Raw genomic sequence first — 14,211 nt, forward strand, 5'->3', positions numbered from 1 at the left:
GCAGAGGAGGTTTATGAATAACAGAGCTAAGGGAAATGGCATGTTTTCAAATGTTAGCTACTTTGGAACCACCTGTATTTTAACCACTTGTTAAAATAGACTTTGCATCCGTCACCCCCCACCTCCCTCAAAGATTCTCTGATTTAGATGATCTGGAATAAGCCCTGATAATTTGCATTTCTAACAAATTCCCAAGTGGTGCTGGTGCTGCTGGCTCAGGGACCACCATGCTTTGAGAATCACTGCTTAAAAGCAGCCATAGGCTTTGGACATAGGCTTTCAGTCACTCCCAGGTCCAAACTCTGGGTCTACCACTTACTGCCATGTGACCCAGTTCAAAATTTTTAACTGATAGGTTTCAGATTCCTGTACTTTAAAATGGGAATAATAGTATTTATTTCACAGGGCCATTGTAAGAATTAAATTAATGTAATAAAAAAATTTAGCATACTGATTAGTACGTAGTGTGTGTGTGTGTGTGTGTGTGTGTGAAAGTCGCTCAGTCGTGTCCGACTCTTTGCGACCCCATGGACTATACAGTCCATGGAATTCTCCATGCCAGAATACTGAAGTGGGTATCCATTCCCTTCTCCAGGGGATCTTCCCAACCCAGGGATCAAACCCAGGTCTCCCGCTTTGCAGGAGGACTCTTTACCAGCTGAGTCATGAGGGAAGTACGTAGTAGACACTCAATAGATGGTTTCTGTTGTTGTTTATAATGAGCCTAGGACTCAGTTAAATGTTTATGTACCATAAACTCATCCACTATTTTAGAGCAGATTCTCAGACACTTTTTGTCACTTTGAGATGCTATCAGGACACATGCACACAGACATTTTCATATATACAAACACGTTCCTCCGTGACTCTCTTCATTTTATGATATACTTGAAAGAAGAATGAGAGAGTAGAAATGACAAATTGGTGAAGGGATTCCACTTCCAAGACTGTATTTAACTAAGGTTTATTTTTATTACTCTCAGGCTTCTATTGTGTATTGAAGTAAAGGTGGACACTATTAAAAAGGGCATATTTAACAGCATGCAACATAGCTTCCAGTTGCTAAGCAGAACTGTTTATTAATGCATGTGTTGTATGGTGGGAAAAGGAGAGCCTGAGGAGCATTGGAGATGAACCCAGGTGGAGGAAGGAGTCTGTGTGAAAGGGTCTTTTAAACTCTGGATTGACTGTATCAAGTGATAGCAGTCACAGTTCCTGGTGGGGTTTGCAAAATAAAGTTGTGGAGGTACAACACTGAGCTGACTTTCCACATGCACATTGTAGAGACTATTCAAATCATTTTTAGCTTCCCTGGTGGCTAATTGGTAAAGGATCTGGCTGCAGTGCAGGAGCTGCAGGAGATGCAGGTTCTGTCCCTGGGTTGGGAAGAGCCCCTGGAGGAGGACATGGCAACCTACTCCAGTGTTCTTGCCTGGAGAATCCCATGGACAGAGGAGCCTCATGGGCTACAGTCCGTAGGGTCACAAAGAGTTGGACGTGACTGAAGCAACTTAGCATGCATGCCCAAATCATTTTAGCAATTATTCATTTTCTAACTATATGTGTACTATGTTAGGGGCCATTGAGACTCAATTAAGCCCCAGAAGTATATGTAGAAGACATCAAAATTGACTTGAGCAGTTAAGTCATAACTTGGGCTTTTCAGTCATGATTGCACTTAAAACTCTAGTGTTGTCTAACAGTCATTTGGTCAGCCTATTTACAGTGGCATAGGGGACTTGGCAAAGGTAAACAAAAATTTCAATTCAGAATTAAAAAAAACTAACTCACACTTTTTAAGTTAATTTTTTAAAAGGTAAAAGGTATTGCTAATAAATACTTGAAAAGATGGTCAACATCAGTAGCCAATAAAACGCAAATCAAACTCACAATAAGATACTGCTTCACACCCAGTAGGTTATCTATAATAAAAGATAGACAATAAATAATATGTGTTAGCGAGGATGCAGAAATTAGGGCCCTTGTATAGTGCTGGTGGTAGTGGGAAAAGATATAGCTGCCATGGAAAACAGTTTGGCAGTTCCTCAAGAAATTATAAATGGAGTTACAGAATTGATCTAGCAATTCTCCTCCTAGATATACAACAAAAAGAATTCAAGTCATTGTGTCAGACACAGTAACTGGAACATAAATATCCATAGTAGTATTATTCATACTAACCAAAAAAAGTAGAAATAGGACTTCCCTGGCAGTGCAGTAGCTAAGAATCTGCCTGCCAGTACAGGAGACAGGAGCTCGATTCCTGGTCTGGGAAGATTCCACATGCTGTGGAGCAACTAAATCTGTGTGCCACAACTACTAAGCCCGTGCTTTAGGCCCTAAGAGCCGCAACTACTGAGCCCTGGAGCCTAGAACCTGTGTCCGCAGCAAGGGAAGCCACCATAATGAGAAGCCCGTGCACTGCAATGAAGAGTAGCCCCTGCCCCCTGCAACTAGAGAAAGCCCGCTCACAGCAACAAAGACTGAGTGTGACCAATAAATAAATAAAAATTTAAAATAACAACAAAAAAGGAGACCGTTTATTGTAATCTTTAATAAAAAAAGAAAGCATAAATAACCCAAATTTTCATCAACTGATGAACTGATAAACAAAATGTAGAATATCCATACAGTAGAATATCTATTCAGCTGTAAAAAAAAAAAGAATGAAGTGCTGATTGATGTTACAACATGGTTGTACCTTGAAAGCATAATGCTATGTGAAAAAAACCAGATATAAAAAATACCATATGTTATACGATTCCATTTATATAAAATGCCCAGAGTAGGCAAATCTATAAAGCAGATTTATGGTTGCCACAGATTGAGAGAACAGGAGAAATGGGGAGTGACTGCTAATAGGTATGTGGTTTCTTTTTGGTGTGATGAAAATGTTCTAAAATTGGATAATGTTGATAATCACACAGCCTTGTGAATATACTAAAAACCATTGAATTGTGTGATTGAAAAGGGTAAGTTTTATAGCATGTAAATTATATCTCAAAAGAACAAAAGCAAAGCATATACCTATAGTGGTCATGAGGCATGAAATGAGAAATAAACCTTTGTTATCATAAAAAATCGTTGTGAGGAGAGGAGGTGATTCATGGCCGGGAAAAGATTCTGTGGGAAAACAAATCATCCTTCTGTTAGAGATTCCTAACGCTGAGTAGCCTGTCTCAAGTTCTAAAAGTCTTATGAAGATGGGAACATATTTAACTTCTTTGAGCCAGTATCTCCCAAACATTTCAGTATAAGTAACATTTACTCACAACAGTCGTGTTGAAGGACTAGTGTTCTAGAGAAGAGTGAGTCTTGGACTTGAGTATCCGTATGTAGGGATCACTTGGAGTGTTTGTTAAAACAGATTCCAGGGTCCCACCTCAGAGATTCTGACTCCAGAAGTCTTGGGTGCAACCTGAGAATCTGCATTTCCAACAAACTCCCAGATGATTTTATCCTTTAGGTTTGAGAACTAGACTTTGAGTAACATCTTTATAGAATAGACAAATCCTGTACCTTAGATGGAAGAATTTTATGGCAAGTGAATTGTATCACAATAATGTTGCTAAAAATTTTGATATACTAGAAATAGCACTAAAATGTGAATTCTAGTGATTTTGTTAATTCAAGACAATGCTGTGTGAGTGAATTATTTCCATTAAAAATTTCTTCATCTGTAAAATGAGTCACTGCTATATACTACCTAGGGTTGTGGTGAAAATGAGGCAGTGTATTCTTCCAGACTGGGTTTTGTGGATAAAGACATGTTACTTAAAAAAATGTCCATGGCCAGCTAAATTTGGAAGTCTCTGAATTAAATAATGCATATTCCAGATTGACGGTCAGACCATTATTTTTGACTTGGATCCTATTATCAGTCTATGTGTATCAAATAAATTAAGTATGAGCTTTTCATTCATTCTAATTCTTGTAGTAGATCCTCTGGAGCTACAAATATCCTTATGAAGTAGAAAATTAATAAGCAAGATTTGAACAATATATATTTTTTAAATTAACTTATTTATTTTAGGCTGCACTGGCCCTTGGTTGCTGTGAGTAGGCTTTCTCTAGCTGGAGAGCAGGGCTTACTCTCTAGCTGGGGTGCTTGGACTTCTCACTGTTGTGGCTGTCTTGCTTCAGGGCACAGGCTCTAGGCATACAGGCTTCAGTAGTTGCAGCACATGGGCTCAGTAGTTGTGGCACATAGGTTTAGTTGCTCAGTGGCATGTGGGATCTCCCTGGACCAGGGATTGAACTGATGTCCTCTGCCTTGCAAGATGGATTCTTAACCACTGGAACACCAAGGATGTCCAAGATTTGAATAATATTCTGGGACCAGCACTAGTTGTTACTCTTTTGCTTCAACCCTGTTACATCCTGCTTGATATTTTATTGACCTATTTATTTGAAAAATTCTTGACCAAAAATAACTTTGTCATATATGGGAGGAGAAGAGGGCAACAGAGGATGAGTTGGTTGGATGGCATCACTGACTTAATGGACATGAGTTTGATCAAACTCCAGGAGATAGTGAAGGACAGGGAAGCCTGGCATGCTGCAGTCCATGGGGTCACAAAAAATCAGACATGATTTAACAACTGGACAATGAACAACATTGGCTATGATAAAATAATGTCTGGTAAGGTTAAGAGAATATTTTCAGCCAGTTATTTGTCTTTTTAAATCAATTTATGTTCATAGAGCAAATTACTTTCAAAATTAGATCAAAGCTAATTTAAATATCATATCCAGAAGTAATTTTCTCTTTAGTATTTTAATTGAGAAAAAATATATATATAGTTTTCCCTTCTCCCTTTCTTAAACTTGGGCTATTTATTTTTTAAAAAATTGAGTCCCTCATTACCACCTTTATTTGAAGCTTTTTAAATTAACCAAATGTTTTCTTATATAACCAAATGTTTTCTTATATAAACAGTTTAAACTTCAAAATTTTGTTTACTTGTCTGTTTATTCTTAGCTGAAAAGCATTTTTTCCTGATTTTCTTTAGTGATATACTTTAAACATTTTTTTTGATGTTATAATCTATTCTTAACCCCTTTCCTAGAATTCTGGAATTCCTGGAATTAAGCTCCCTAAAATCAAATATATTATATTATTAATTGTGGTATTATTAATGTGGTACTAATGTGGTAATGTGGTATATATATATAGTTTGAAAATGTTTTTTCAGAACCTTAATATAATTTTGCCTTCATTTCAGATGAAGTGGAGGACCATCCTTCCACAATGTTGTTTTCTCTTGCTTATGTGCGCACTTACTACTCTTGAAGCTGTGCCTATAGACATAGACAAGACAAAAGTAAAATCTGCTCAGCCTGTGGACAGTGCAAAGATAGAACCACCAGTAAGTGAAACGACAAAGATAACCTGGTGGGAAGAATTTTAACTAAAATATTGCTAAGATTTTTTACTTATAAAATTGGAAATTTAGGAACTATTTTTCAAAAAGTAGTAAAATGTATAATGAATAAGTATATGTTGTTGTTTAATATTAGACAGAATTTATTTAATGTAGTTATGTTATATATATATATCTAGTTAGTATATTAGATAGTATATAAGAGAATATATATTAACCATATATATTATGGTTATTAACCATATATATCATGGTTATTAACCATATATTAACCATAATATATTTCCAAGATGGAGATAACCAGCCAAAAAACATTGTATTTTATTCAGAGAAGAGACAGATAACAATGAAGGAGACAGGTGACAATGGGGTAAACTCAATAATTTTAATATTATTGGTTAAGTCTACATTGTCTAAGCGATATAGAAAATTGGCTTTTACATAGGAGTAAAACATGATATTGGTTCTGATACAATGTTCTTTATTTGAGAAATAGAGTTTTTTAACTTTGCCCAAACTGTCAAAGTAGGTTTGTCTCAGTACCATTTTTCTAGACATTTGTTTTTTTGTTTGTTTTTTAGGATTGAGATCTTTAGATACAGGGAAGGAAAAACTTTCAGAAGAGTTATTGTTTGTTTCTTAATTTGAAGGATACTGGACTTTATTATGATGAATACCTCAAGCAAGTGATTGATGTGCTGGAAACAGATAGTCATTTCAGAGAAAAGCTCCAGAAAGCAGACATAGAGGAAATAAAGGTAAATGTAATTAAATAATTGTTTGACAAATATTTAAGCATGTCAGACACTGAGCTAAGTATTGGGATTACAAAGATGAGTCTCATTCGCAGCCCTTAAAGAACCCTCAAGGGAGACTAATACCGAGAAAAAGATTACTACAATGAATATGTGACAAGTGTATAATGTATTTTGGAGCTATAAGATTGGACACCTAATTCAGTGGGGGAAGGTGGGTCATATTTCTTCCTAGAGATTATGTCTATTGCTTAAAGATGTGGCTGAGAAAAGGAGAAAGACTGGGAGACATCCCAGGCCAAAGTGCAGGAGATATATAGGAACCTGGAAGTAGCAAATGTTTCTGGAAGCTAGCCTGGGAAGTGGAGGCCATGATTGGCCTAAAGATGAGGTTGGAAGGAATCATGGGCTAGATGATAGAGGGTCTTGTACATCATGGTAAGAGACTTGAAACACGATGGGAGGCCAGCAGGAAGCTATTCAAATGTTTAGAGTTAGTTTAGTTCTGGTGTTTAATCAGATCCAGATTAATAGAGGATGTAATGGCCCATACCTTATCTTAATAGGGGAGGTTTAATTAGCATCTGTCCTAAGAACCCCATTTATTAGACATTATCTTAGTCCTAGACCTCTCCTTAGTACTCATTATAAAGAAAAGAGGTTGCAAAAACAAGATCTGACATGAGAGATTCTTTCAAAGCCCATCCTTGAAAGGTGAAAGTGAAAGTGTAGTCTCCCAGTCGTGTCCGACTCTTTGTGACCCCTTGGACAGTAGCCCACCAGACTCCTCTGTCCATGGGATTCTCCAAGCAAGAGTACTGGAGTGGGTTGCCATTTCCTTCTTCAGGGCATCTTCCTGACCCAGGGCTTGAACTCGGGTCTCTTGCCTTGAGGGAGATTCTTTACCATCTGAGCCACCAGGGAAGCCCATCCTTGAAGGGTATTGAATCCATTTAATTTGGTTTATCTTAGAGTCAGAAGTAAAAAAAAAAAGAAAAAAAAATCCAATGATTTAATTTTAAGCTTTCAGTTATATCTCTCAAGATAGTTTTATTGGTTTGCTTATATTATTCTTATCTGTTTTTAACTTTCCTAAAAAATTATCTCAGCTGTTTCTAGAATCAGAACTAGAGAACTTCATTTGAAGGAAACATTCTGGATCAAGCATCCTTCTTATTTTAGTTTCTGTCCCTGGTCTGGGCCCCTTTTGAAAGTCTGACTGCATAAGGTTGTGGCTACTATCAGAGCCTGTGTGTAGCTTTTAGTTCACAGCTTTCCTCTTGGAAGCTGTGAACTTTTCTGGGAGAATGGTAGCAGCCTTATGCCAATAATTCCCTTGAATTATCTTTATTTTATTTTAGCATTTCATTTTTTTAAAAAAATTGACATATATTTGACATATGGTATTATATTAGTTTAATGTTTAGGACATAGTGATTTGACATTTGTATACTTTGGGAAATATGGGTCTAGTAACCATCTATCACTTCACAAAATTAATACAATATTATTGACTGCACACCCCATGTAGTGTATTACATCCCCATGGCTTATTTATTTTACATCTGGGAGTTTGTACCTCTTGATCCCCTTAACCCATTCCCCAACCTCCCTCCACTCTGGCAACCACCAATTTGTTCTCTGCATGTGTGTGTCTGTTTTTCATTTGGTTTAGTTGGTTTGTTCTGTTTTTTTAGATTCCACATATGTCAGGAAGCATTTTTCTTTCTCTGCCTGACTTATTTCACTTAGATAATACCCACAACCCCCTGAATAATCTTGTGTTTCCTTGAAAACTTTATTTGAGCTATGGAACTAACTTCCTGGGATGAATGATATCTAATAGAGACCTTTCAGTTTCTCTTATCTACAGTACTTCAGTTAGGACTAAGAGCATTATTTGAGGGCCAACAAAAATGTGGATAATGGGAGTTACTATATAGAAATAACCAGGGGAAAAAAGGCAGCTAGCTTGGCTTATTTGGTATGGGAATACTTTTATAACTGCCTTCCTTTCATGGTCAATTCCTTTTCTTTATGGGGTTGGATTGGGGAGGCGGGGAGAAAAAAATGGAGTAAGTTAAACAGTTATTTAATGAAAAAGAAATGAATAAAACTAGACAACAAAACCCAACCCCACAGAATCATTTCAAACAGCTAGGCAGTTCCTCTTTTCTCAGGAAAAACTGGAGAAAAAAGTCAGAAGTTGTCCTTTCCTTTTCAGGTAAGCATTTTGAAAGGAGCCTCATACTACATTTCTTCCCTTACCAAACATTGCTAACTGGGAGGATCATGGCATTGCCTTTGCCACTTCCCCGAGTGTACTTTTGTGAAGGATGTCATGACTTCTTAATTGCCAGATCTAGTGAACACATTCTATTCCTCTTCTTACTGGACTCCTTTATTTTATCTCAGTGGTTCTCAAAATTTTGAATTGTTAAAACGGATTTCTGGACCCCACCTCCCAACTTTATGATTCAGTAAGTCTAGGGCCTGCGGATCTGGTGTTCCCAAGTGATGTTGGTGCTTCTGCTTGACAACTATTGTTTTATCAATAATAGTGACCATCTCCCCTTGAAATATACTGCTCTTTTTGCTTCTGTAACAGACTATTCTCTTGGCTCTCCTTTCCCCACTCTGAACATTCTTGGTGTCCCTTGTGGAGTTTCTTTCCCTTCCCTTCCTCAGCAGGCCCCCTTGACTCAAGCCTGAAGGGTTTGTGTGCCTGATTGCTAGCTAGACTTGCAGTTTATGATTGCAAATGCATTTATAAACAAGAGAAAGTAAACCACCAACTATTTCACCTCTTAAAATTTGAAGCATGTATCTATTCATCTAAGTAATCAAAGGAGACAACCTAAAAAAGATGAATTTTGATAAGTTTTTTATATATGGAATGACTAAAGCTTAAGGAAGCCATGTTACTTAAAAAAGCTTTATCGAAATATAATTAATATACCATAAAATTTGCCCCTTTAAAGTGTACAATGCAGTGGTTTTCATATATGTACAGAGTTATATATCCATCACTACTATCTAATTTTAGAACAATTTTATTTCCTCTAACATGAAACCCTGTAACCACCAAGCAGTCTCTCTCCCTTTCCTCTCCTCAGCCCCTGGCCAACATTAATCTACTTTCTATCTCTGTGGTTTTGCCTGTTCTGTGCATTTCATATGAGTGGAATTATACAAAATTTGGCCTTTTGTGCTTGGCTTCTTTGACTTAGCATAGTGGTTTCAACGTTCAGCATATTGTAGCATATATTGATATATTCCATATTTTATCAATTCATCAGTTGATGGGCATTTGGGTTATTTCTACTTTTTTGGCTAGTGTGAAAAATGCTGCTGTGAACATTCATATTTAAGACTTTATGTGAACATGTGTTTCTACTCTTTCGGTATATATCTAGCAATGGATTGGTAGGATCATATGGTAACTCAGTGTTTAACTTTTTGAGAAATTGTCAAATTGTTTTCCAAAGTGGCTGCACCATTTTACAATTTAAGTTACTTTTTGAGTTTCTTGTTTTTGCTTTAATTATGGCTGTTAGATGTCTTAATTTAGAGTTACAAACTGAATTTCTTCTGAAAGAAATGTTTGTAATATCAAATTTATCTCAATCAGAGTATTTATCACTACTTTATCATAACCCTATTTTAGATATATTGTATCTTATCTAAAAATGTAATATTATAGATAACATTAATTTTTCATTTTTGTTAACAGAGTGGGAGGCTAAGCAAAGAACTGGATTTAGTAAGTCACCATGTGAGGACAAAACTTGATGAACTGAAAAGGCAAGAAGTGGCAAGGTTAAGAATGCTGATTAAAGCTAAATTAGATTCTTTTCAAGGTAAGTGCTAAAGAAAAGGTCTGAAAATTCCAATATTTGGTTTTGAGGTCAGTTTACAGACCATGTTCCTTTAGTCAAAATTTAATATTAGAGTTGATTTGGCTTCTCTTAATTTTCAAAATGTCATTCAAAAATCAGAATGATTGCCCTTAAATAATTATATCAAAAAAGGAAGATTGAAAAGTAATGAATTAAGCCATTGCTTTAAAGAGGAAAAATAACATCAAAGAAGACCAAAAGAAAGTAGGGGAGAGAAACTAATTAGAACAATTTTCATAGATGAAATATAAAAATTGTCAGAGCTAGCTCCACAAAAACACCACGTTCAGACAATGCCAAAGGCAATTCCACTAAACCATTAGAGAGCAGATTGTCAGTGCTATTTAAAGTATTCCAGAGCACAAATGAAGAAGGAAACTTCCACACTCTTATCGTGTATTGATGCCAAACCCAAAATAACTGGATGTTAAAAGAATACTCTGTCATAGCAAGTGGATTTATTTTAGGAATGCAAGATTAACTTTTTAGGAAATCTAATATTATAAATTATTATATGTGTAGATACAGGAAGAAAAAATTTTTTGGTGACAAAAGAACTTACAGAGTCAAAGGACAAATAATGAATTGGAATAAATCTTTCAAATTTGTATTTTTTAAAAAATTATATTTATCTATTTATGCATTTCTTTGGCTGTGCCTGGTCTTAGTTGTGGCATGGGGGTATCTTTGAACTTCACTGTGGCATGCAGGATCTAGTTCCCTGACCAAGGATCAAACTTGGGCTCCCGGCATTGAAAGTGTGGACTCTAAAACACTGGACCACTAGGGAATTCCCCTCAATTTTTTTTTAAATTGAGATATTTATTTTTGGTACAATATAAGGTTCATAGTAAGATTGAGGGGAAGGTACAGATATTTCCCATATACCCCCTGTCCCCAAACGTTCACAGCCTACCCCAATACCAACATCTCCCAACAACTGATGAACCTACACTGACATATCATGATACCCCCAAATCTATAGTTTATATTTCACTCTTGGTTTATAGGTCCAGGTAAATTTATAATGACATGTGTCTACCATTATAGTATCATACAGAGTAGTTTCACTGCTCTAAAACTCCTCTGGCTCTGCCTATTTATCCTCTCATATTCTAATTTTAGACTATGAGGAGATTATGTAGCTAAGAAGCAGAGTTTTTGAAATGTGAAGGTATCTCAAAGAAAGTTCATATGATCACCTCCATATATTCAGAAAAGGCATTTGACAGGAATTAACACACCTAATTAATTTTTTAAAAATAATAAAATAGTAATCAATAGATATTTCTGTAACATGATCATATATGTCCTGCTCAGCTACACATACTTATTGGAGAAACACAAATATGTATTTTAACTAAAATTAGAAACAAAATAATGATGCTCACTATGTCACCACTACTAATTAATATTGTATTGGAGGTATTAATCAAAGCAATTATACAAATGAAAAAATTGGAGGTGAAGTAAATGGAAAGTAGGCAATAAAATCATCTCTGTTTTCAGATAATAGGTGCTTGGAAAACTCAATGTAATTGTCTGAAAAACTTAGTATATACAACAGGAATATTCAGCAAGGTAAACAATATACAGAGGGCATCCCAGGTGGTGCTAGTGGTAAAGAACCCTCCTGCCAATGCAGGAGATATAAGAGACACGAATTTAATCCCAGGGTATCTTTAGGGAAGATACCCTGGAGGAGGGAATGACAACCCACTCCAGTATTCTTTTTTTTTTTAATTTATTTTTATTAGTTGGAGGCTAATTACAATATTGTAGTGTTTTTTGTCATACATTGACGTGAATCAGCCATGGATTTACATGTATTCCCCATCCCGATCCCCCCTCCCACCTCCCTCTCCACCCGATTCCTCTGGGTCTTCCCAGTGCACCAGGCCTGAGCACTTGTCTCATGCATCCACTCCAGTATTCTTGCCTGGAGAATCCCATGAACAGAGAAGCCTGGTGGGCTATGGTCCATAGGGTCTCAAAGAGCCAGATCAGACTGAAACAATTTAGCATGCACACAAACAATATATAGAAATCAGTGTTTTTTCATATGTGCAAAGAACGGCCAGTTAGGAGATGTAATGGAAGAGAAGACTATTCACAATACCAACAAAAATAAAATACCCAAAATAAACCTGTTAAGAGATGTGAAAGACTTACAGCTAAAAACTTGAAAATGTTCCTGAAGGACACAAAAGTAGATTTGAAAAAACAAGGAAGACATAGCATTTTTCTGATACAAAACTCAGCATTATAAACATGTCAATTCTTCCTAGGTTAATTTATAAATTTAACATGATCCAAATAAAAAAGATGTACATTTTTCCCTTGGTACTGGCCAAGTTAATTTTAAAATTCATATGAAAAGGGAAATAAGCAAGAAGAGCAATATGCCTCTTAGAAAGAACAAAGAAGAAGGACTTGATATACTAGATATCAAAACATATCACTGAACATCAGACATTAGAACTCTATGATTTTGTCATGTAAGTAGAAGGACCAGTGAAACAAAATAAAAATTCCAGAAATAAAATTAAATACATATAGAATTTAGTTTGCATTAAAGGTGGTATCTCATTATTAGATAAAGATTTAAAAAAATGAGTGGTCTTAATAGAGTTGGATAGCCATTTGGAAAAAGGTACAGTTAGATTTATATCTCATATATATCAGGATAAGTGCTTATGTAAATCAAGGATTTCAGTGTAGAAAATAAAACCATAAAAGCAAAGCTGACAGCATAAGCGAATTCCTTTATTGTCTTGGAATGGCCTTTCTAATTATGAATCAAAACCCAGGGGCCAGATTTGGCAAGTGAGATACCCTTCAAGTTGGCTCCTGTATCCTTATAATATGCCTGTATAGGTTGGTTATCTGGGTGGTTCATTGTCATCAATAAATATCTGAATATTTACTAAGGGCAGAATATCAGTTTTTAAACTCCAGTTGCATAAAAATCACCTGGGGAGCTAGTTTAAAAATACAAATTACTGAATCTCACCTCTATATATGCTGATCCTGGAGATAAGTAATATGCATTTTAAACATGTACCTCTGGTCAATGGATCATATTGGAGAAATTGTGTAGAGCAGTGGTCCCCAAACTTTTTGGTACCAAGGACCAGTTTCACGGAAGACAATTTTTCCATGAACTGATGGTGATGGGGATGGTGTCAGGATGAATCAAGTGCTTTACATTTAATGTATACTATATTTCTATTATTATTACATTGCCTCCACCTTAGATCCCTGGAGAAGGAAAAGGCTACCCACTCCAGTATTCTGGCCTAGAGAATTCCATGGGCTGTATAGTCCATGGGGTTGCAAAGAGTCAGACATAACTGAGCGACTTTCATTCATTCATTCATTCTACCTCAGATCATCAGGCATTAGTCCTGGAGGTTGGGGACCCCTTGTGGCTCAGATGGTAAAGCATCTTCCTACAATGCAGGAGACCAAGGTTCGATGCCTGGGTTGGGAAGATCCTCTGGGGAAGGAAATGGCAACCGACTCCAATACTTTTGCCTGGAAAATCCTATGGACAGAGGAGCCTGGTAGGCTACAGTCCCTGGGGTCACAAAGAGTCGGACATGACTGAGCGACTTCACTTCTTCACTTCACTTCTTCACTTCACTTCTTCACTTCACTTCTTCACTTCACTTCAGTGTAGAGGGTAAACTCTTTGCTGGTGAATAGACTTAGAAAACAAGTACCAAATACTCATTATCCTGAAACCAAGGACATCAATGAGAGGTAAACTAACTCATACCATCCTACTTCATGTAGTCAGACACACAGGGCAATTCTGTCCTTGAAGCCAGGCCTAAAGTGGTTTGAGATTTCTTTGCATTTAGACAACTTCCATCGTCCTTAATCTCGGAGAAGGCAATGGCAACCCACTCCAGTACTCTTGCCTGGAAAATCCCATGGTCGGAGGAGTTCGGTAGGCTGCGGTCCGTGGAGTCACTAGGAGTCGGACACGACTGAGCGACTTCACTTTCACTTTTCACTTCCATGCATTGGAGAAGGAAATGGTAACCCACTCCAGTGTTCTTGCCTGAAGAATCCCAGGGACGGGGGAGCCTGGTGGGCTGCCGTCTATGGGGTCGCACAGAGTTGGACACGACTGAAGCGACTTAGCAGCAGCAGCAGCAACATCTC

General features: G+C 36.7%; 1 protein-coding gene across 2 annotated transcripts in view; it reads left to right on the forward strand.

The window, feature by feature from the left end:
- NUCB2 (nucleobindin 2) overlaps nt 1–14,211 on the forward strand; it is a 69,252-nt gene that overhangs the window by 13,699 nt on the left and 41,342 nt on the right. For both annotated transcript variants that reach the window (XM_065944392.1, XM_065944393.1), the window contains exons 3-5: nt 5,226–5,369; nt 6,035–6,142; nt 9,873–9,999. In XM_065944392.1, coding sequence (XP_065800464.1) covers nt 5,226–5,369; nt 6,035–6,142; nt 9,873–9,999 — 379 coding nt within the window. The remainder of the gene's footprint in view (nt 1–5,225; nt 5,370–6,034; nt 6,143–9,872; nt 10,000–14,211) is intronic.

The sequence above is a fragment of the Muntiacus reevesi genome, chromosome 9, assembly GCF_963930625.1.
Source record: "Muntiacus reevesi chromosome 9, mMunRee1.1, whole genome shotgun sequence".
Taxonomy (NCBI): Eukaryota; Metazoa; Chordata; class Mammalia; order Artiodactyla; family Cervidae; genus Muntiacus; species Muntiacus reevesi.